Consider the following 25680-nt stretch of genomic DNA (forward strand, 5'->3'; position numbering starts at 1 on the left):
CAGAGTGCAGACTGGAGTACATTTTTAGAGGGTAGAAATGAAGAGGTGATAAGCATTTTATAACCACATGGAAAAAGTAAATAGTAGAGACTGAGTCAAAGTCATCTCTTTTCTTGTCCTTTCCTTTATAGTACTTGATGGCAAGTCAATATTGTTCTCAAATTGCACATACATTGTCAAAACTTTTTTTTGCTTACCCTTAAATGTTACAGGACTAGGTTTTCATTTTTGATGTGTTTTGAATTTAATAATGAAACTATGATGTTCTGTCACTTATAATGAAAAAAATTTATTGTTCCCATTTTCAGAAAAGTGAGAAATGTATCTAAACTCCTGATCAAAAGTGCAGCTTGATTTAATATTTGCAACCCCTTTAAACCTGAATTCTTAAATATACTGAACCATAAGTCTCTATAGACATTACTAAATGCTTTTCACAGATTTAGCTTTCTCAGTTGATAGATTAGCACCTCTGTGAAGTTGTAATATTTATTCTTTTTCATCCATGGTATTTTCTTAACAGTGAATACAGAGAAATTTTTAATTAAGTAACTTTATACATTTATTGTTAAAATTAAATTTGTTTCCTCCATTTGAAGTGTAAAATGTAGAGATCTTTATAGTAGAAATTATATATATACATATTTTAATAGTTTTCTTTATTACAGAATTATGGAACATAGAAGTAATGATTTGCATTATGAATGCATGATTCCTCGTGAAGTTACTTCAGACTTAAATAAAGAGAAGACAATAGCATTTCTTCTAAAAGAATTGGACGTTCTCAAAGCAAGCAATAAAAAGGTACAATATAGAAAGTCTGATAAATATACGGAAGTGGGCCAGTTAGCTCAGTTGGTTAGAGCATGGTGCTGATAATTGTACAGTATGCTTTTAGCTGTTGACCTTCTAAGTTTGCTTTGTCAACCATCATAATTCAGTTTTATTGTGTACTTTAATCCTTTAGCAGTAGCTTTATGCTGTTGCCATACCATTCCATCAGGATATGATTGAGTTGAGACATGGGCTATGAAAAGCAATTTCTTGGTTTCCTGCCTTGCTGGCTTGTGATACCATTTCCTTTTTCATAGATCTATAGTACCTTGCAGAGGTACCTTTAAAAAAAGATTCATTCAGTATTATAGAGAGTGAGAAATATAATGCATTGGTTTCATGCTACTTTCTTAACTTTTTTCCTTTTTTATTAGTGTTTGTGCCCTGTATTTCACCTCAGTAATAATATGTAATTAAACTTTAAAGTAGCAAGGCTTGGCAATATTGTCATTTACCTTGTGTTATTTTTTGTTGCTGTATTTTGTCCAGTCCAATTTGTCATGTCATGTTTTATCTTTCTGACTGGTTTTCCAGTTATATTCGTTTGAGCTTTAAATGTTATTAAATAATGTTCATTTTATACACTTTCTTTTCTTAACACCTAGATAGTTTTCTGATTCTAATATTCTAGTTGTTTGACCTAATCAAACTGAAGCATGATGTTAGGGATCTTGATCATGTTTGATGAAAACAACACAAATGACAAAAGCCTAGGGAGAAATTAAAAATAAAACGTTTGGAGGGATTCCGTATGAAAGCATGAGATATTTTCTGTACTTTCATTTAGCAGTTATTTATTACATGCTAATTATGAGTCAGGTGCTAATGCCAATTTAAATGGAATATGATGGGATAGCATTCTCAGAGAGAGATTTGTATCAGATATAAAGATTATTATCTTAATTAATTTTGTTTCAAAATATTGGAATTACTAAGAGAAGCTGTAATTTGTGCTATCCATTGTTTTATTAGGGTAGTCCCTTCCAAGTTTCTTACTTTAAGACAAAAGAATGAATCAGATTGCTTTTTGCAGTAGTTATTTTTAATAATAATATAGTTCCTTTAATTTCATTTTTCTATACACATAACATCAATTAAGTGTGTATTAAAATGTTTTTATAATTTCCTTATCATTTCAAGTAATTATTATTTTATAAAATGTCTTAATACTTTAAATATTATTTTTACCCTGGAGTTGTTTATTCAAGAAGTTAAATGTAATATTATATAAGGGTGTAGAAAAAAGCAAAAATTAACTTTGGGATTAATTATATTTGTGCAAGAAATTTATTGGATAAGAATCTATGTTTTTTTCAATGTGTTTCAGCTTCAAGAAAAACTGACTAAAGAAGACAAAGAACAGAGAAAACTAAAGCTTAAGCTCGAACTCCAAGAAAAAGCAACAGAAGCTCAAATTGCTGAAAAGACAGCAGGTATAGTAGATGAGTATTAACATATGGCATAAAAATCATACACAAGATTATTTTATGATGTAGCTTGGTGAATACTAGCATACTAGCTTATTTGCCAAAGGAGGGGAAGCTCTGTCTTTTTTTTTTTTTTTTTCTTTTTTTTTTTTTTTTGGCTGCTTAGAAAATAGGTGGCTTTAACATCCTGGTACTGGTATTAGTGAGAGCTTTACCTGTATTCATACTGATTTGGGCATTAAATGCATTGTTAACACCATGTCAATCCAATCACAAAAAGGTTGTTTGTTTTGTTGGAAGGGCCTGAACAAACAAGGGGAAATAATGATTACCAGTGCCTCTACCTTTCAACTATAGTTCAGATACCACTTATTGTTTTAGCTCGTTCTCCTTTGTATGAAGGTAGTCAAGTATTCATTGCCAATGGAAACCTATATTTGATTCAAAAATCTGCCTTGTGCAGTTAATAAATTTTCATCTGATGATGTGGATGATGATGAAGATAATGTTTTCCCTGAAAAGATTAAAGTAAAAGGTTGCCAAAGTTTTAAGATTATAAATGACTGCTTTAAATATGTTTTGGAGCCTATCTTCACTTACAGGTCTCTGCAGGGAGAACATTTAAAAAATGTATCTGTGTTATGTTACAAATATGATCAGATGATTCTCATTGTCTCTAATGGATCTCTCTATTGTATGTGACCCTGTGACTGTTCCCTTACACTGTTTTAGTGTATTAAGGAAAGAGACGTTTCAAAGAACTGTAGAAATTAGCATTCAAAAGTATTTTGTAGATACTTATTTTTTTGTATCAGAATGCTTTTAAGAAAAATTGTATTTTGTGATTAGTTTGAAGTTATAATCATACTTTATAAACCACTTAACCTGGGTGCCTATATGAAAGGATTCTGGTATTTTAGATCAGAGACATGATTAAGAGATATAGAGTTTCTTCAGAATATTCCTGTGCAAGTTAGAACTAAACATCACTATGAAAATGTGACCATAGATGATGACCATAAATAAATATTCTAGCTAAATACCAGATGGTTGCTTTTCTGTTAATGTTAAACTATTATGAATTCTTTGTTTCTTTTTTAGTGGGGAAATATGAGAGCAATGTATTTTAAGGAAAATTAACAGTATGTTAAAAATGAGTAATTCAAATATGAATTTAGAACAATTTAGGAGTTTCTTGGCTTTTTGTAATCAGATATCTATACTAATTGCTAGAATGTTATCTCAAGAAGTACATTTGTTTCTGTGTGTTTTACAGAAGTGATTTAATATGATTTAGGCCATTGTGATTTACTGAAAATCATGAATTAATGTGTCTGCATAGCTCATTTATCTCTTGGAGGGGAAAACTCATTTAGAATTAATATTTCCTTTTTAAACTTTTGTATAACATGGCTAATTGTATACTTCAAATATTTATTTATTGGTATATATTTAAGGGTTCCCTATGACTAAACAGTATGAATCATGCATGCATAAAGTGGAAAGACTGATTGCTTTATGATTCTTGTTAATCAGGTTCTTTTCATTAATGACAAAGTATTATTTTAGTAAATGTTAAATATTTGAAAGATGTTTAGTATGTTTTTATAGCCTCCTAAATTGATGAAAATAAAATTGCTATATAGTTTCTCTAGAGCTAAGCAATCTAGTTAAAAGAGATAGGTCCAATCATTTAGTTACAAAATGACACAAAATTTAAGTTCCCTAAAGTTTTTTAAAGTATAAATTTTCAAAATTTATCTTTATACTTTTTAATGTTTCAGTTCTAGCTTATTAAAAAAAGATTTAAGGTATTTTATTTTTAACATTAGAAAGAATTATTATGATTGTAATATATCAAAAGGAAAAAAAACTGAATTGTTTAAGAAATCCATTGGTTTGAAACTACAAGAAATTCATCAACTGACCCTAGGTAGACTCTGGTATTTTTTCATATTTTCTCATTGTATATAACTTTTTTGGAAGTTTATTTTTTAAAAAAGATTATCTTAAAAAAGTATCTTCTACTTGATCAGTAGTAAGTGCAGTCAAAAAGCTAAACACAGTAACAAAAACAACTGTGTCACTACCCTGATAGAAAGAGAAACACTGTAGTACTATGACTGTATGTGAAAAATGTTTTGTTTAGTCACATGAAAGAACAAAGAATCCATATAAGCATGGATATTTGTTTCTATCACTGCTCATATTTATATTCAAATCAAAAGTGTATTTGCAATAACATATTAAAAATATGCATACACATAAAAGTATTACAGTGTACTTAAGCAGAATATAAATGTTTTAAAAAGTTAAAATAGTCCATATTAAAAGAAATAACATGCTAAAACATCTGAACATTGGAAATTGCAAATAGGATACAAAAGTGTATACCTATAGGTTTTTCAAGTGAAATAGCCATTTTCTTTGAGTGTGTAAAATGTAACTACTTATATATATATAAGGATATTCATATCAGTATTAGTTATGATAGCAATAGAATTAGAATCAGTTTAATAATAAGGCAATGGTTAAATAAATTCAGGTACATTTATGCTATGGACATCAAAACCCTATCTGAAGAATATTTGATGATAAGTGAAAATATTTATGACTAATTGAAAGAAGTAGTGGGAACTGCATTTATGATATAATTTTTGTTAAAAATAATGTACATGTATATAATATAAAATGAGTCAAATTTTCTAGTATTAATGGGTGTATTAATGCTTCAATTATCAGTTTTCTGTCTTTTCAGATTTTCTGCAATGAGTGTGGATTAGATTTAGTATTAGAAAAAGTAAATGTTACTTTTAAAAGGTGTGATTTTTTTTAAGTTACTTGCTCTCTAATCTTAAAATAATTTCTGTGATAGGTTTGATAGATAAAGACCACATAAACCAAAGTTTTATGAAATTCAAATGATGTCTTTGATCAAATCTTACTATTTTACCTGTGCCATTTTTCTTGTCTTTCAAATTTCCCTCTTACTTATTTTATGTCTTTATATTTACTATGTAACATGTATATGTTAGTCCATCTTGTTTCCCCATCTGATTGTATAACTTATAAGAATAAGAATCTGGTATAATCAAAACCATATAAAACAAAATGTGCCCAGTGCTCTGTAAGTCAAATTGAAACAATCAATGTGAAGACGAAAAGTCTTGGAATCAGATTGACTGAGGTTCAAATCACAGCTTTGACACTTAATACCAACTATGTGCCTGCAGGCAAGTTACTTATTAACCTCTCCAGGTTTACTTTCTCCCATGTAAGATATGAATATTAAGTAATTTACCAGATTATTTTAAGGATTAGAGATAATGTATAAAAGCACCTAGTATATAACTGGCACTCAGTCATTTGTAGCTAATGTTAATATTTGAAAATTTTTATCCTTATGAAGTTCTTAAACCTTTGATAATGTCAGACGTCATAGAAAGATTTTTTGTTCTGTTTAGCTTTTAATTAAAATAATAGTTCATTATTAATAGATTTTAAAAGGGATATAAACAGAAAAGTAAAAAAAAAATTGGGGAACAGAGGATTGGATGATGAGAAAAATTACCATTGAGATATATATGTTTATTAGCACTTATACATGTTACTTAAACATGAATCTAAAATAAAAGAAATGGGATACAAAGAATTTGGGCTTTAATCTAATGTATACCTATAATAATGTACATGTATATAATATAAAATGAGTATAAATATAAACCTTCATGTAGACTATTACAATAGTGTTTCCTTTGCTTCCCTGTTTTTACATAATTTCATTCTAATGTGATCTCATGAGAGTTTGAAACTCAGTTGTATCGTATATCATGATAAAATCTCAAACGGTTACCCTTTTTACCTTCCCCTCCTTTTTTGCCATCACCAGTACCGTCATCATCATTGTCACTATAGATACTGTTTTTAGTAGGCACTTTATAGGAACTATGCTAACTTCTTCAAAAATTAAGCAAGAAATATTTCTTGAGGGGGTGTTTTGTACTTGGCACTGTGTTAGGCGTTGGATATATATCAGCAAATAAAATAGATTTCGTATTTCAAACATATCTTTTTTTTGCAGTCACTTCTTATTCATAATACACCATTGTGGTAGGTAGTGGTTAAATACTCAGACTTTGGATTCAGACCTTTGTTCTAATCTTTTTACCACTTACCATGTAAAAGTGGCAGCTTCACTAAAATTTGCTTAAAACCTGCTTTATAGGTTGCTGTGACATTTAGGTGAGATAGTGTTTATGAAGTACTTAACCCACTAGAAGTTACTCAATAAATGGTAATTATGATGATAAGATGATGTCACCATCTTGTTTTCTCAAGACTTCTTGATCTAATGGCATATTAAACTGTATCTAATATACATATATCATAGCTATTTATATATGATTTTGTTTCACAAAGAATTGATATATATTCCTTGCTTAAATAGTTTACAAAGTTTTTTTTTTCATTTTATCCTCACATTTTTTAGTTTTCCTTGATTTTCACATTTAACCTTCTTTAGAAAGTTTGAAAATATGAAAAAGAAATCTTAGCTCTCTACAAAAAAGAAAATAAGGGGAAAATATGAAAAGTAGGTCTTACTGTTTTTTAACTCATTATAACACCTTTGGATAATATTATTTGAAAATTATTGGTATATATGACCTTTAAATACCAGGGGATATTTTAGAGTAGTGCAGGAGAAACACTGACTCTGTCCTTTGGGTAAGTATCTTTTCTCATTTAAATAAAGTGATTAAACCATAAACACTTCAAAATTTCTTTTACTTAAATTGAGTTTGATAGTGAGAGATAGTATTTTATGACCTGATTTGCATCCATTACGTTACTCTTAGGTCAGTGATGTGGTTATAACTTTTAAAAATAATTTGTTTAAATAAACCTTTCTTTTTTCCAAAACTGTCTCAGTGGGCATTATCTAGTGTTTAATGTCTCTTAATTTTTATTAATCTATTGCATTTGCAGCATACAGATGGTGTTTAAATTTTTACACAATGGTGTATCTATCTAAATAATTTTTATATGTTATTTTTGTGGTATTTTAAATATTTATATTTTTTAAAAATCTTATTTTTCTATTTCTTAAATGCTGTGATATTTTAAATATTTATATTTTTTAAAAATCTTATTTTTCTATTTCATAAATGCTCACTTTAAAGTCTCTGCTCTATATGTTAGTTATTTTTCTTTCTTGCATGTCATCCATTAAAGATTAGCTGTGGAAGGTTAAAGCATGGAGAGATTATGAATGACAGAACAACTCCTGTAGAATAATAATCAGTTTTTGGTATTTAATGCTGTTTGACTTTTGCAGACACATTTCTTATTAACCTTTGGTACAAAGAGAAATCCAGGTTCCTGATATCTCATGGAGAAGATGAATTTGAGATCCTCTTCCAATTAAACTGAAATAAGGCCAATATTGGGTTTTAGCCAAAAGCACTCCTTAGTTCCTTGTCTTATGCTTATAAATCAGTCTGTCTGTCTGTCTGTCTGTTGATCTAACAAGTTACATTTTACACATAATTTAATGATTATGTAATTTGCTTAGTTTACCTTACTGATTCTGCAAGCATTTAATCTGCTTTTTAATCTTTAAATATAGGTTCTTTTCTGTGTACCCACATTTAGACTGATAGTTGTAAATTAAAAAAAAATCATAAAGCTCGTCTTAATACAGAGAATGTTAATTTATTTTTGGTAGGGAGGAGATGAGTTTAATTGTGATTGTCCAAAGCGTCAGAACATAGAATCCCTGAAACTTGTAACTTGAGTATTTCTATTCAGGTTAATATGTAAATGTTAAAAGTATAGATATATAATCTACTGTTATAGCAAATACATTAAGACATCCCAACTAATTAACATGGAAAAATGAAAATTGTTGTATAGTAGAAAATATTTACATTGTTCTCATGTGAAAAAAAATTATTACCTTATACCATACCTCAGACGATACTGACCATCTAATGATTAAGAAGAACAAAAGTGAGTTGGTTCTATATATCAGAAGAATAGAAAATAGCATAATATTTTTTTAAGAAATAATACATGTTAGAATCCTTTTTTTCTGTGTATCTAATGGGCATTATTAAAATATGATAGCCGTTAATCTAACAAATGCAGTAACAGTATTAAATTGTAATGGAGCATTTCATATATATCTATATATCTATATCTGTATATATGTATCTATTTATATTTTTTTTAATTTGGAAGGAAAAAGGATTTCAAGAATATGACCATTCATTTCAGACAGAAATAAAAAGGCCCATCTCTGAAATACAGCAGTTAGAAATATCAATAGGTAGAACACTGAATATATTATTATCTTTGGCTGCAGAATCCTGTGGGTATGAATCAGAATTAATTACCATGAGTGCCAGGTCAAATAATGCTTATAGATAGGTTGTGGCAAATTTTGTAACATCCTTCCTTGTTGTATTTTTCTGGAAAAGAAACCAAAAACAAAATAAGCATTGAGGAAATAGGGAAGCCATTATGGATAACAATCAACAGTTGGAAACATTTTTAGGTGTGGCACAGTGTGAACTTCAGCATGATTTCAGGCATTTGAGAGCATATCTTATAATTAGATACTTAAAACAAAAATAACAGAAAGCTTTTCAGAAAATGATTCTTAAAACTTTTTCCATATGTTTAATTAACTCTACAGAAGAAATGATCTTAGAAAAAGTATAGGTAGCAGTTATATTTCACAGAATTTTCATATTTGTGTCTGTTAAAATTTAAAGTAGATATTCTGTGCAGAAAATAAGTCAAATATTTCTTAAAATTGTATTTCAAAAGTACATAAAGTAACTGATACTAATTTTAATGCTTCAGAGGTAAGTTTATCTCTGTCACATAAAAAATTATAGTGCTAATACCAGATATATTAAATGTTTGAATGTAAATAGGATATTTTTATAAAGTCATCTTATGTAGTCTTTGCATTATCTGTATTAAATGCATGTGTATAATAACTGAAGGTTCTGCCAAAAAAGAGTTATTTTTTCATAGTTTTGCTACTTCAAGTTAGTATTTTATGTGACTTTCTAATTAATCTTTAGTCATTTCTATACTATTGGTGAGTATAAATTATAGAAAGTTTACAGAGGAAAATTTCAAAGCCTATATTAAGAGCTTTTAAAAAGCTGACTTAATGTAGTAATCATACTTCTAGGAATTTTCCTAAGTAATTACCTATGTATATACATAAAGATTTGTGGACAAAGATGTTCATTACAGTGTTGTTTATATAGTGAATAATTAGAAACCATGTAAAATCTAATTTTAGGAGCATCTTAGTTCAATCAAATATGGCATGTCAAAATGGTAAAATTCTATGCACTATTTTATACTTTGAAGAATATAGAATACTGAAGAATATATATTGTTTGTTTAAATATACACAGAAAGTTACAAAACTATGCAAAACATTTATGTCTCCAAATTTTTACAATGTATTATTTTTTAATCAGAAAAAGTTATTTACAGAGTAATTAGGTAAAATATTGAACATTCAAATCCAGTTTTAGGAAACAATAGTCTAGTCTGTAAAAGAAGTTCTGAAGAACTAAGTTGAATCCAGCACTCTAATGCCTAAAATAGAGCCATCAAACTACTTGGGAGTAGGTTGATTAATTTTCTACTGGTGTGTGGCATTTACCATCTGTGTTTAAATTTCCAATAAACAATTTATGCAAAGAAATAGAAATTACAAATTTTAAGGAAATTAAAACATAGTGTAATGTTTGTAGTTCTGGAATATATATGTGGTGGTTTCATAAAAGACTACACATTTGCAAGGAATACATTTAACATCATGTAAAAGAACAGTAGTAAAACACTCAGACAATCTGAAATTCTTTTATATATAGTAAAGTCTTACAAAACTATTATCTATATTATATTTGTTGCTTAGAATTTTGGAACTTGAATTGTAGTCAGTGATTATTTTATATGTTTCAAGTTCAAATCCTAATGATTTCTTCTTCCCTCTTTTTAGTTCAGCCTTTTCTATTTACATAACTACCTTGAGGATGTTAACAAATGGATTCTTTTTCCTGAGGAATGTCTGTACTCCAAATTATGTTATTTAGAGAATCATGATTCAATGTTTAAACTAGAATGTTTTCCAATATACTGTCTCACTTCTACTGTTTTTTAAAGTAGTTTGAGAAGTGTAGAATATAGGTTTGTCAATAGACTTGGGTTCTCCTAAGAAAATATGTACTCTGTCTTGACTCAATAAACTCATGCTTAGTATGGTTCAGCTTCTTCATATTTACTTTTGTCCATATTAGAAAACAATTAGCTTACTAAACAAATTTGAGTATTTGGGGGTGGGGGGTCGGGGTAATCCTCTCTGAATCTTTCTCATTTGACTAAGAATTATAGGATATTTGATAACCATGTTTAAAAATGGAGATATCCAAATATTATTGTAAACACCCAATGATTTGTTTTACCTACAATATAAGTATTTTACTTGGTTGGCTTACATAGTAGCTAATAATATTTGTTAATGTAATTTAACTGCTGTGAACCTTTACTGAACAAATATTGAAATTTATTCAAGTCAAAGAAAGAGAATCTCTAATGACTTTTGTTAAAGCTTCTATTTAATAGTTAAGGAAAAAAGTTTGTATGACATACGAGATGCAATTAACAGTAGATTTTACATTTAATAAAAAGAAAGAAGCATGTGTATTTGCTTTATTCATTCCATCATAATTTGCATTAGAGCTGTGGGTGTTTAATGAGCAAATTCCAACTAAAATGCTATATTGATTTTCTAGTGAACTTTGTAATAGTCATCTACCTTGGAAAAGCTCAGTGTTTACAATTAAGTTTTCTTTACTAAAAATGTTTGAGAGTTGCATATTGATTCTTTAGAAGTACTTAATTCTAGAAAGAATCAAGTTTTTCATAATCAACAAATTTCACGTATAACCAAATAGGTGTTAAAAATTAGCATTTCATAATACCTTAATTTTGAAAAGCTTTTCTTAGCATTTATAAAATGTATAATCAGATTTTGTGTGTGTGTTTTTATGGCATTTTAAAATTTAACCTTAGACTACACCTTTAAATACATACATTACTTATATCTTTAGAGTTTGTGCAGCATTATAGAAGAAAAAAATGTTTTCTTTTGATTATATGGGACCAAATAGACCCTTGATATAAAGCATTTATCTTTAAGCATAGGACAACCATACTTATTAAAGTCCCTGATATTACCAGCTTTACCTCTTTCATTAAGTGTTATTGTATATAAAGTGGAACATAGCTTACATTAAATGTCACTTTGTAAAGATCTGATCCCACTATACAGAAGTGATAGGAAGCCTACTGGCATTTAAAATTTAGTAATTAGAGTTTTAACCTTTCATATTGCCAGAATATTTCAGGACAATATGACAGCATGTTAATCTGTACTAAGATCACTATTTAGCATCGTATGTTCATTCTGTCTGACCCACAAATTAGAAGTATTTTATAATGTAAAAATTTTTAAATATCTTAGAATATCATGGTATTTTATACAAACTTGTCATTATACTGAAGTATGCCATATAGAACATGTTCCAAATATTTCTTTCCATTCATGCATAATTTTTGCATGCCAGTGAAAAAGGCTAACATGTATGGAATTTTGAAATGGATCGAGACATAAATGGTCCAAATTAATCAATCACGTTTTGAATATGTCTGGAAATAAAGCCAAGTTGTGATTCTGTGGATTGAGAGTGATGATGGTAATGGCGGCATGGAACTAATGTTTGTTGAGAATCCACTTTATTTGACCAAGAGCCTTTATATATTATCTTATTTAATTTCCCCTAATAACCATAAATAATGGTATTATATCCATTTTATATAACTGAGCAGTGACTAAAATACTTTTAAGAAATACAAAACAACCAAGTTGCCTAGCTTAGTATGATAACACCTTGAATCTGAATCAAAGCCTATATTCTTCATAATATTTTCTCTAAAGTGTTGTGAATATCCCCCTAGGAGATTGTATACAATTGGAAGAGGAAAATAAAGCTCATTATTGTGTACTGTATTACGGGCAGAAGTTTCTTTCAACACAGCATGGTAAATTGATACATGGTAGCAGAGTAGTATAGCCATAGCCAGCCACATAGTGGTAATGATACTGCCTTAAAAAATACATATGAAAATTGTGCTGGAAAGTACTGGGTCTTCCAGAAGCTGTGTTCATAGCAAGAATTTCTTAACCTTATCTAAACTGTTGTTTAAAAGAATTTGATTTTATGCATATGGATATCCATTTGTTCTAGCACAATTTGTCATACAGTTTCTTTATCCATTCATCTGTTACTAGAAATTTGGATTGTTTCTGGGTTTTGGCTATTGTAAGTAAAGATGCGATGAATATTTGTGTTTTAGTCTTTGTATGGACATATGCTTTAATTTCCCCTAGAAAAATACTTATGAGTAGTACAGCTGAATCTTATGGTAGGTGTATGTATACTTTTTAAAGAAACCGACAAAGTATGATTACACATTCCTACCAGTAGTGTATGAGAGTTCCAGGTTTTTCTACATCCTTGGCAACATCTTTAATTAATCTTTCATGTAAGCCATGATAATAGGTATGTATAGTTGACCCTTGAACAAAACCATTTTGAACTCTAGATCTACTTATACACAGATTAAAAAAAAATGCCACAGTGCTACATGATCCATGGTTCTGCAACCGTGGATACAGAGGGCAGACTGTAAAGTTATACATGGATTTTCAACTGCAGGAGGTAGGAGGGGGCGGTCCCTAACCTGGCATTGTTCAACGGTCATTTGTATGTCATGTCTATCTTATAGTTTTAATTTGCTTTACTCTAACGAATAAAGAAATTGAGCACTTTTGGGGGGACTTATTCACCATCAATATATCTACTGTAATAAAGTGTTCAGGTTTTTTCCCCCCTTTTTAGTTGTTTTTTTGTTTCGGTATTACTGAGCTTTGAGAGTTTTTAAAACTATGTTCTAGATGCAAGTCTTTTATCAGATGTTTGCTTTGCAATGATTTTCTTCTAAGTGGCTTTTCTTTTCATTTTCTTATCAGTGTCTTTTGTAGAGTAGAAATTTTTAGTTGAATTAAATTGAAGCCCTACTTACTAATTTTTAAAAATTGAATTATGCTTTGGTATTGTTAGGAAACTTTACCTACCTAAAGTGAGAGAGATTTTCTTGCAGAGCTTTTACAGTTTTAGGGTTTGCATTTGGAACTATGATTCATTTTGTGGAATGCAAGGTTGGTTTACCATTTAAAAAAAAATCTATCAAAATTACCAAAATAACAAACCAAGAAGAAAAAAACAACCTGATCATCTTAAGGCCACACTCTGCCGCCTTGTTTCAGCTCTTATATTGAAAGCAAGTGTTCTTTTTGCAGCTTATTTAGTGCCAATTTATTGCATTTTTATACCTTTTATTAGTGACTTCACTGTTTAAAAATAGGCCAAAAATTTGGTAGGTTGGTAGGTGTATGGATAGATTGCTTTTGCTAGAAGTAAAATACAGCTGTATCAGAGCAAAGAGTGACTTGGCAGGTGGGGTATAGAGCAGACTATTTTAGAAAGGGTAGTCAGAAAAGACCTTTTAAAATAACTCCTATTTTATTTTAGCACATTGAAATAAAGGAAGAGGCACCCTATATGTACTGGGAAGTAGATTAAGCAGAAGGAAAAACAGTGCAAAGGCTGTAAAAGTATTAGAGGAACAACAGCAATGTGGCTGGAACACAATGTGGCTGAGAGAGGGTGAGAATTTTGGGAGAGCGCACTAGGCCTTGTAAACCATAGCACGGATTTTAGATGTCATCTAAGTATTTTTTTATTATTTGACCTTTTAATTTTTGCTTTTATAGGTGTGAAGTGGTCTCAGTTTTGCAGGAGCTTGAAAATATTTGAAATTATTTTTTCTTTTGATTTTGCTAAAAGTATTTTGTTCTCCTTTATCTAATGAATTATGAATTATTTATTTTGGTAGCTCTGGTTGAAGAAGTGTACTTTGCACAGAAAGAACGCGATGAAGCTGTTATGTCTCGACTGCAGTTAGCCAATGAGGAGAGAGATGAAGCAATTGCACGAGCCAAACACATGGAAATGTCTCTAAAAGTGTAAGTATACATTTAGAACTACATGGAATGACATTAGGGGCATTTATAAAGTGCATGGATTATATGGTGGTTATATGTTCAAAAATGTTACTGATTCTTACATGCTACACTGGAAAATTCCATATTCCACAGTCTTTAAAAAAAAACAGAATTTTTGCCATGCTAATGGTTTGCGTGTCAGGGATAAGAGTGACTTAAAAAAAAAAAAACAGAAAGAAAGACAAGTAAAGAAAGGCATGACATTCTCAGTACAGTTACTTTCTTTACTTCTTCATAGTTCTGTTGTCATTGTGCTTACTTTCCTTTGTGACTACTCTCCTCTCCTTACTATCACCTTCTTGACTTATTTCAGTGCTCTGATTCTTTTACTGCTTTCTGCTTAATATGCTTTTTCCTATTCTTCACTACTTTCTACTTCTTTTAGCTGTGGGTCTTAAACTTAAATCACACCTGAAATAGGGGAGAGCCTGAGAATATGCATTTTTAACAAGCAATACAGGTGATTCTGATATAGGTGAATAATGAACCACATTTAGAGAAACAGTGCTCTAAAAATAAGTGCTTCTCCAGTTTTAATGTGCATTCCAGTCACATGGGGAATATTGTTAAAATGCAGATTTTAGTAGGTCTGGAGTGGAGCCTGAGGTTCTGCCTTTTTTCAAGCTCCCAGGCGATGCAAATGATGCGAATCTGAGGAGTCTACTTTGGTTAGAAAGGCCCTAGAGTTTCTCGAGATAGGTTACCTGCAGGATAGGTGGACTGTAGTAATTGAATATTTTATATCGATCCCTCAATATACTTACTGAATATTTGCTCTGTGCAACATTGTGCTAGGCTCTGTGAGGGAATCACTATAAAGAACTAATTAAAACATGATGGTTTATTAGTGAGACAAAAAGTCATTAAATAATTAATATTGCAGTGTTCAGACTGTGATTAGGTAATGTGATGTTTTTTGTTTATATTAATGGCTTTTTTTAAGACTGATAGAGACTAACACTAAATTCATTGACTAATAAAAATAAGAAACAAAAAATTAGCTAAATTCCCCACTGCCCACTCCCAAATAACTATCTCTGTCAATGGGGAAACATTATTCCAAACACTTCTCTTTGCTTCCATTAATACTACTATCTGGAAGGATGGATGTTGGTTGAATAGATGCATACATAGAATTAATTCGATAAAAATCAGTCATTTTCTACATGCTGTTTTATTGGAGAGACATTATAGTGTAGAGATGAAGAGCAGACATTCCAGACCCAGGTACCTGTCTTTGAATCTTGACTCTTGCTTCCTGGCTGTACAGCCATGGCCAAATTGCTCAGAGTCTCTGAGACTCAGCTTTTTGGTCTACAAAATGGATAAATAGTGCCTATTTTATAGTGGTTGTTATGAAGACTAAATGACTTAATAAATATTGAGAAGTACTTGCCTCATAGCAAGTTAGATGTTACTCAAATTTGAGTCACAATCAACTGAAGTGAAACTGAAGGAATTTTTGAAATTCATGCAGTGTTTTGTCTCAGTAAGATGTTATTAATTCCCTAAAGAGCCTTCTAAATTTAAGAAAAGAGACTTTGGAAAACATTAAGTTATTGGAATCATCAATTTTTTTATAGAGTGTTTTAGTTAAGCTATCATTTGACTCTTAACTGTGAAATAAATAACAGTTTTAAACTCCGTTTTTTTCTTTCTCTGTACAAATATTGTAAAAGTTGTATTGGATTCTATAGCCAAAGTGTCCCTCTTATCTAATCTTAATTTTATATTTGAAAGGGTTGAAGAATCATTATTGGAACTTTTATTGTATATGGCATTTTTACACCTGGGTTCTTTATTGTTGGGACTTCCTGGATAGCTAAATTTCTTTTTCAAATAGTTTTTTAAGGAAGGACTTAGACATACTTTATTCTCTAATTTAGCATACTTCAGACTGGCTGTGTGTTATCTTTATATTCAAATTGGTTATGAATAAAATTCTTGACTCAAATTTTTTTTCATTCTTAAGTTTGTAAAAATGTTACTTTTCTGACATTGAGTTTGGCTGAAAAGAACTCTGAGGTCAATCAGATTTCTTTTCCTCACTTATAGGTAGTTTTTTTGGTTTTGATTTTTGGGGGTTTTTTTCTGCCTGGCTACCTGAAGGGTTCTTTCTTTATTCTTGAAGTAGAAGAACTTAAATCAGGATGTTTGTGTTGGTTGTTCTGTAATATCTTTGGAGCCACAGCGTGCCTTTCTAAAGGCTATTTGATTCTTCCTTTATTTCAGGGAAATTTTAGATTTATTAATCTTCTATTTTAGGGACTTCAGTTATGTTTTTTTAGAGCACTTCTATCCCTACCTGTTATCTGTTCATAGTTATTTAATCCCTGTTCTTCATATTTCATCTATTAAATATTTATTTGTTTACTGTGCTCAGTTTTTTCCCTTAAGTTTTCTTTTCTTTATTTTTTTAACTATGTAAATTTTAGGTCTTGTTTTCAATTTCCCTATTCACTCTTGTTTTGACATCTTCTCTTTGAACTTTGTTTTATTGAATTCATGTTATTCTTATGTTTTTCTAAAATGCCAACCACTGATAGGAAAATTTTCTTCTTTCCCTCAGTTTATATTATCTTTTGTATTATCATCTTTATCTCTTTTGTATGATGTTTTGTCATGTGTTTGTGGTGAATTCATAGTTGACATGTCATTTCTCTTCATCTTGCTCATGCTTAAATTGTCAAGAACATTTCTGCTATGGTGCAAGTGAATTTTCTTTGATAAACATTTCATATTATTTGAAACATATTTAGCTCCTCTGATTCTTGGCTAGGTATTTATTGCTTCTGGACCATCTTTCTATATAGCCCAAGGGCAGTGGGGTGGGAGTAGTGATTGGGAAGACTTCTCTGGGACTGTATGCCCCTGTTATTTGAGATTCTGTCCTCTGCTTAATAGGATTTTGTTTGGTGTATAGCTTTGTACTCTGGGTTCACTCTGTCTGGTCTTGTGGATATCCTGACTCGATAGAGTATTACCTTTTGGACTTTTGTTCTACAAGTGTATTAGAAAATGACCAGCTCTGATGATTCTTGCTTCCTCTGTAAAGATTCTTCAGTAATGCAGGAAGATTTTCTTTTTTCTGGGCTGTCTACTCAACTCATTGGTCTCTCAGGTTATTTCCAAGCTGTATGGTATTAGTGAAAAATTCCCAGGATTTGGTGAGATCACTGTCTTTTCTCAATACCTGTTTTCATGTGTAAAAGGAGAAGTTGGTTAAACCTGTTCAGCATTATTTTTTCACCTTCTTCCCAGTACCTACTTTAAATACTTACTACATGATGTCCTACTTCCTTTACTGTTTGATTAATTTTTATCTTCTGTTCAAGTGGTTTTATGATGGGATATATTTCTGTGTTCAGATTTCACTCCTCTCTTGACATGAACTTCCTTTTTCCACCAATGAACTCTTAATATCTTAGAATATTTTTAGATTTACAGAAAAGTTGAGAAGATAGTAGAGTTCCCAGTTTCCCTTATTGCTAACATCTTACATTATGATGATACCTATGTCACAGGGGAGATATCAACCTTGTTACATAACTGTTTACTAAAGGCCACACTTTACTGTAATGTGCTTCTTATTTTCCAAGATCCTATCCAGGATTCAATAGACATTTAGTTGCTGTATCTCCATTGCTTACTCTGTTCTGTGACATTTTCTCTAACTTTCCTTGTTTTTGCTGACTTGACAGTTTTCAAGAGTACTGGTCCACGTATATTATAGAATGTTTTTCAATTTCATTTTATGTATATTTCCCTGTGCTATACAGTGTAATCTTGTTTATCTATTCTACAATTTTGAAATCCCAGTCTATCCCTTCCCACCCTCTACCCTCCTGGTAACCACAAGTCTGTATTCTCTGTCCGTGAGTGTATTTCTGTCCTGTATTTATGCTTTGTTTTTGTTTGTTTGTTTGTTTTTGTTTTTGTTTTTGTTTTTGATTCCACATATGAGCGATCTCATATGGTATTTTTCTTTCTCTTTCTGGCTTACTTCACTTAGAATGACATTCTCTGGGAGCATCCATGTTGCTGCAAATGGCATTATGTTGTCAGTTTTTATGGCTGAGTAGTATTCCATTGTATAAATATACCACATCTTCTTTATCCAGTCACCTGTTGATGGACATTTAGGCTGTTTCCATGTTTTGGCTATTGTAAATAGTGCTGCTATGAACAGTGGGGTGCAGGTGTCATCCTGAAGTAGATTTCCTTCTGGATACAAGCCCAGGAGTGGGATTCCTGGGTCATATGGTAAGTCTATTCCTAGTCTTTTGAGGAATCTCCACACTGTTTTCCGTAGTGGCTGCACCAAACTGCATTCCCATGAAATTTACTTCTAATTGGATTTTACTGATCTTCAGAAATAAAATTCACTCCTTAAAGATAACAAATCAGTTTTTTAAACAATGTCACAACTCATTGAGGTAGGTGATATTCAGGTTCTGTAGGTGAAAAAACTTCAAGTGTGGTTGACTACTTGCCCAAAGAGACATGGTCAGTCACTTACATATGTAAGACTTATCTATCTCAGATCTATACAAACAACCCTAACTTAGCGTATCCAAAGTGGAATATTAATCCATTCTTAAAACCTGATGCTCCTCGATTCCCTGTACCGATCAGTGGCACGACAATCCACCCACATATCCAAACCAAAACTTCGTATCAGAACCCCTATTAAATTGGTCTCTTAGTTTTCTTCATTCAGTTTCTTTAAATGATGGATCTAAATTGAGCCTATCCTTCTTCCCTAATTTTTTTAACCCTCCATTGTGCATTTAATTTGTACATATGCTTGTTATAGTTCTTATTACAATACATGAAAATTAGGGTTCCTTGAGACAAAGTCTTTTTCATTTTGTTCTTTGTGGCATTCATATTGAGGGAGGAATGGGGACGGGAGAAAAGGAAAACACTCAATCCCATCCCAAGACTTTTCTTTTAGTTAGTTAATCCATTCAATAACTATTTATTGAATATATGCTATGTGTTAGGTATACTGTTAGCTTCCAGAAACACAGCATTATTGTCTCAATTTAGTTAAGAAGATCAACATTAAATAAATAATTATGTAAGTATTTAAAATAATATTAATTGCTCTAAAGAATTACTGGTTCCTAAGAAAAGCTTATAGACAGCTCCTACTATATTATATATAGTCTAGGGGTTCAGATGAGGGGATCAGGAAAAAGCATACATAAGAATCAAGAACAACCACAGCAAAAAAGAATAGTATGTCAGTATAACTTTAAATGGCACTGTGGAGGTTCTTTTCTACCCAGCTGAAGTCTGTAGGCTCTGAACTTCTAATAGTGCATTTTAGACTAAATCCTTTTGTAAATAGTACCAACTTATAACTGGGCTTTGCTCGACTGAAAGCCATATTTAGAGGCATAAGTATAAGATGAAATTATATAAATTATATCACATCTGTTTTTGTTTTAATTTCTTATTCTTGCTTCCTGTAATCTTTTTTCATTTATCATGTTTACCATGTTGTGTCAATTTCTGATGTACAGCATAATGCTTCAATCACACTTGAACATATATATATATATTCATTTTCATATTCTTTTTCACCATAAGTTACTATAAGATATTGAATATAGTTCCCTGTTCTATACAGTATAACCTTGTTATTTATGTATTTTATATGTATTAGTTGGTATCTTGCTTCCTGTAATCTGCAGATTCCTTTCTTCTTTTTTCTGTCATCATTTTTGCCAATTCTGATCTACTTTGCATCTTTCTGTTGTTTGTCTTCTCATTCTGCTACTTCTCTACTTTCCCTTACCCCTTCAATTTTCAGTGCTTTTTTTCTTTGTCCCTTTTGCTTTTAGAACTTGCATAGTTTTAGAACTATGAAAAAGTAAGAAGGATACAAGTCAAAATCACTTACATATGCATGCCAATAAAGACATGTTTGCATATGTACATTCCAACTTTTGAGATTATGATCTTTTTTTAGTCTCCTTGTTATTGTTGGTGTATCATTTTTTAACATATTAAGGGTGCCACTGTATAAGAAGTGAGACAGGAAAAAACAAACAATTCAGACTTTTCTGATTAGCTGATCACTAGTTCTTTTTATCATTGGAGGTCAAGGTTTTAACTTCTTCCCATTGAACAAGGTAAATGAATGTAGGTTCAGAATGGAAAGATGTGATATTGACCGATTTATGGATAAATCAAGAAATGTGACATTTCATGCATGAGTCTTTTCACTTAGAGTGCAAGGTTGTCAGTCAAAATTTGCATGGTATAGGAAATCAATTGAAACTTGAGCCCATGGACATTTACTTCAGCAATATTCTTACTAATTATCATGACTATGTCTAGTTAGACTGTTGTAGGCATAATCTAGAGTTTAAGAAAGGATGAGATTCTTTTGTTTAATTGTAAACGTCATACTAATAATATATAATGTACAGTTTGTCAGTTATATTTCATATAATACCAACTGTTTCATTGTATTTATTAAGCTAGTAAAACTATATGTTGTACATGCTGCTAGTAAACCTTAAACCTAAAAAGTCATTTTACATAGAAAATTGAATGTCTTGTATAGGTGTTTTAGTTGCCTTCTTTTTTCTAAAAATAAGTTGTTTAATTTTTATGTTTTCTTAAGTGATACAGTAAGTGATGTACTTATCGTAGGACTGAACATAATTTTCTGGAAACCACTTTGTTGATTTTTAATCTTTAACTAGATGTTGAATGACCCAGCTCAGAAAAATATGTCAAATATAATGAATTAGCATTTACTGTATATTAACATCAAAGATCTGTTCTCATTTTTCAATACTCTATATCAGGAATCAGCAAAATAAGGACATGTGGTGCAAATTCAGCCTTCCACTTGTTTTGTAAATAAAGTTTTATTTGAACAAAACCACACCTGTTCATTTACCTGTTGTCTTTGGGTGATTTTGCTCTACAAAGGCAGAATTTAGTAGCTGCCAACAATAAACATGTGGCAAAGCCTATAATGTTATCTAACCTTTTACCAAAAAAAGTTTGCTCATCCCTACTCTGTATAGTCTACTTTAGACTAAATTATAATGTAGTTGATCTTTGATATCTGTGACAAATACTTCCTGAAACTTTTAAATAAATACAAATTTGAACACAACCATGCCTATTCGTATTGTCTCTGAGTGGTTCTGCACCACAAAGGCAGAATTTAGTAGATGCAAGAGTTTAATTTTTTTTTAAGTTTTATTTCTCTATTCGTAACCACTCATCACTATACTTTTATCAATTATAAAGGACAATAATAAAACAAAATTGAGATTCACTTTCTCTCTGTGAATGTAGCAATTTGATTGAACTGTGGAGTTTGAAACAATTTTGTAACAAATTTATTAAGTGTCTTCTATTATCTTTTCCTAGTATCCTTTTTGTGTGTGTGTGTTAAATGTTAAATCATAAGAACATAGATATGGGGGGAGTAACTTGAGACAGGAATTTGGTTATCTAAACTTCTCAGTACAGTTTTTAAATAATTGAGATCATTTCTAAAATCTGTATCATTTCACTGGTGTGCATTAAAAATTTTCACTTAATCTACCCAAATTAATGGTTACCTAAATTATATTATAGACACTTTCTAAATATGTCGACATATTTAGAACGTTTCTTTACTTTTACTGCATTTCTTCAATTTACTAACGTCAACAAGCATTTTAGTAAGCACTGTGACTCGTAAGTCAAAATGCATAAGAGGAACCAATTTACCTTTTTTGTCTTTAAATTGAATAATTCTATCGATGTTCCAAAAAAGAGAAAATAACATTAGTCATCTAGAAATATGGCCTTATTTTAGTCATTCTTTCTATGTAGTGTATTTGTTTTAACAAACAGGTAGCAGCAGATTTTCAGGTCAAATTTAGTGGTAATTACTGTCACTGCTTTTGAGGGAACATAGTTAAACTTTGTAATAAAAATACTTGCCTTGTTTTATTTGTGATGATGTCCAAAAAAGAGAGGAAATACAGTTTCTGGTAAGAATTGAAAGTCCAGGAATAAATATAATGATGAGAATGAGTACTTCTATCACTGGGGAACTTTCTTCATCTAAGCACATATGAACAATTGATCCTTGTAGTCATATATAGCAGTAAACATTAATAACTTAACAGTCTGAAGTCAGTGCAGAAGATATGGAGCATTATTGAAAGATGGAGTCGAGCAGGTGGCACTTTAATATGTTCAGTGTCATGGTTGACTCCAAAGACTAGTCGAATGAAATTACTTGAGGTTCTAAAGATTTAAAAAGCGAACTCATTTTGCTGCACTAAGGAAATGCTACTGATCAGGCTTTCTGTGTCCCTTTTTCCTAGGCTAGAAAATATTAACCCTGAAGAAAATGACATGGTAAGCCATTCTCTGAGGAGATTTCTTGATGTCAGTCTTATATCTTAGAGGCTTAAGTTCAATTGAGTGGGTTTCAAGAACTAAGATGTGGGAAAAAGAAGAATTGACACACTAATAATGTACATCCTTGCTGCAATATGAAAATTCAATAACTTCACTCAGTCAATTTACAATTCACATGTGCCTATTAATTAAAACCCTATATTAAATAAAATATATTAAAACTTCATGTCTGACTAACATATAATGGTGTTGGTAGACATTACAGGAATTACTGAACAGAATAAACAATGCAGACACAGGGATAGCTATTCAGAAGAATGGAGCTGTAATTGTGGATAGAATCTACAAGACCAAGGAATGCAGAAAGAGAATAACTGCAGAAGAAATGAATGCAGTGATAGAAGAACGAGATGCTGCTTTGTCTCAGGTAATTGCATGTGTCTGTAAAAAGCATACACTTATCATTTTCTCCTCTTTCTTTACCATTAAAAATGATTTTTCCCCCACATATGCTTAATTCAAATTAGTTTTTAGTTTATAATTAATACCACAATGATTAGCTATTTTAAGATAATCACATATTTTGTTGCATCATTCTTCAAATATACGCATCCTCATTTCTTAACAAAACTGTTAGCTTGTTATAAAAATTTGGTTATATTCTTTAAAGTAATCACTTTTATATGAGACTTCTTGCTTGAGTCACAGTTTTGTGAGGGCTGAGATTACGTCTTTATTACTATTTTATTCCCAGTGCCTAATTCAGTGCCTTTTAGTAAACACTGGTAAATGAATCCGATTATTAGTGTATTCCTTTCTGAACATTACTTACACTTTCCTGCTCTAACTGAAACCTGATTACCTCCCTGACGATACTGCTTCCACTACAGGCCTCTCAAGAAAGGAGTGATTGTATTCCATCCCTCAGCATTTAGACCATTGGGCTTGGAGGCTTGCCCTTCATTCGTGTTTTTATATCATTGTTCCTTTTTCCTCTCTAAACACCTCCAGCTTTGAAGCCCAAGCGTCAGATTGTATCACCCAGTAAACACTCCTGTTGCAGTCGTGTACACACTCCCCTGTCACTTCCGTCGTTTATTAAAGATTTTAGGAGCTATCTCACTGTGTCTTCAGCCTACCCCTGTCATAATTCTTGGTGATTTAAATATCTCTGTAATGATACTTTCAATATCTTGGCCTCTCATCTCCTTGAATCTCTCTCCTCTAATTATTGTGTGCTCTATACTATTTCTGCCATCCACCCTATGGTCATACCCTATTCTTGATCATCACTAGTCTCAATTTCAAGCATCCCACTTGATGACCACCACTTATTATCTTTCCAGCTCACTTATTCTAGAACTCTAGCAAATTTTCAACTCTACTGGCACCCAGTAGTATTGATCTTAACGCCTCTTTTCCTAACCCTTAAGCCCCTCCTGTCCTCACCTCTTTATCTAGGTGAGATTCCGTGGCTCACCATAATTATCACTCACTTGCATGTAATATAACCTCACTTCTCTTGGCCCTCTGATCCTTAGTCCTACTCACCTAGCAAAGCCTAGTCCTTATAAATTTAACTTTCTTCCTATTCTACACCTTCACGGCATTATATGGCAGGAGAATATCACACAAATTTGCCTTAACTTCGTGACTACTGTCTTCGGGTAGACCGTTGGTGTTGCCTGGTAACCTTCTTGCCTTTTGTTAGTCCATTTACTCTCCTCTCTAAAGAACTATGTTATGTCTTTTCCTTTCTCCTCACACACCCAACCTCTCCTCCCCGATGGAGAAAAGAATTTCTACTTGTCTCCACCAGCCTAGCTGCATTTTCACCCATATACTCTGCCTTTTCTACTTAATTTCTTTTTTACATGCTTCTGTTTAAGGACATCCTTTCTATTTCACATTAGTTTGCATCTTTTCTTGTCTGCTTAAGGTTATCACTTAACCAGTTGTCCCTTTTCTCTCCTACTTCATAAAATGTTTCCTGTTCATTTCTATCACTATCTGATATTTTTTACTCTCTCCCAGGGAGGCTGGGTGGAAGTTTTGGTCTTTGTCTGCTTGTGGCTCACCCCTGTACCTCTGCTGAGTCTTCCCAAACTGAGAGCTGAGTAGTCACTGGGGCCCTACTCCTGGCAGATCCTGTATTCTAGTGTTTGTCTCCTCAGCATTGTAAGACTATGGAAAACTCCATTATTCTTTTCAGAGGTCTTAGGGCTTAGCTTTTTAACTTCCAACTCCTATACAGATTTGTGATTTAGCAAGTGATTTGAAATGGAAACAAGTCTCAAATATCCAATTTTGTCACTTCAGCCCCACATAACTGCCAAAAAATTAGATGATTTCTCTGTCCTCCAACAGGCACCTAATGTGTAGTCAAAGCCTGATTTCTCTGCCCATTGCCCATTCCTTGAATCTTTAAAACTCAGGGGGAAGAATGACAGCAGACTTCCAACCTAACTCTGTCCAGTTAACCTCTCTTCAGAATCTTAGCTGCTCAAGTCATTGTAAAGAAGCAGCCTTCTGAAGTCTTTAAAGAGATGATTTTTAAAATTTAATCTGGCTTTCCTTGTTCTTGGCTGGAGGATTATTCTGCCACAAATGATTCCATCCTATCTAGATGGGGAAATCTGACATTTATCTTCAGATTAGAATTGGGGAAATTTCAATGTAAGCTTTTAAAATACACAACTGTTTTTATCATTTTGTGTCCTACCAAGTGTATTCAATCTTGGCTCATTCAATATATTGTTGAAGAGATAGCCAAAACTGTTTTATGTGCTTGGGAACAATTATAAGTGT

At 31.4% G+C, this 25680-nt stretch overlaps 1 protein-coding gene across 6 annotated transcripts in view; it reads left to right on the top strand.

Moving 5' to 3' along the window:
• Positions 1-25680, top strand: part of MIPOL1 (mirror-image polydactyly 1) — a 250717-nt gene that overhangs the window by 66015 nt on the left and 159022 nt on the right. For all 6 annotated transcript variants that reach the window (XM_015246561.2, XM_072962951.1, XM_072962950.1 and 3 more), the window contains 5 exons: positions 669-804; positions 2162-2267; positions 14313-14442; positions 22836-22869; positions 23129-23299. In XM_015246561.2, the coding sequence (XP_015102047.1) occupies positions 669-804; positions 2162-2267; positions 14313-14442; positions 22836-22869; positions 23129-23299 (577 nt within the window). The remainder of the gene's footprint in view (positions 1-668; positions 805-2161; positions 2268-14312; positions 14443-22835; positions 22870-23128; positions 23300-25680) is intronic.

The sequence above is a fragment of the Vicugna pacos genome, chromosome 6, assembly GCF_048564905.1.
Source record: "Vicugna pacos chromosome 6, VicPac4, whole genome shotgun sequence".
NCBI lineage: Eukaryota > Metazoa > Chordata > Mammalia > Artiodactyla > Camelidae > Vicugna > Vicugna pacos.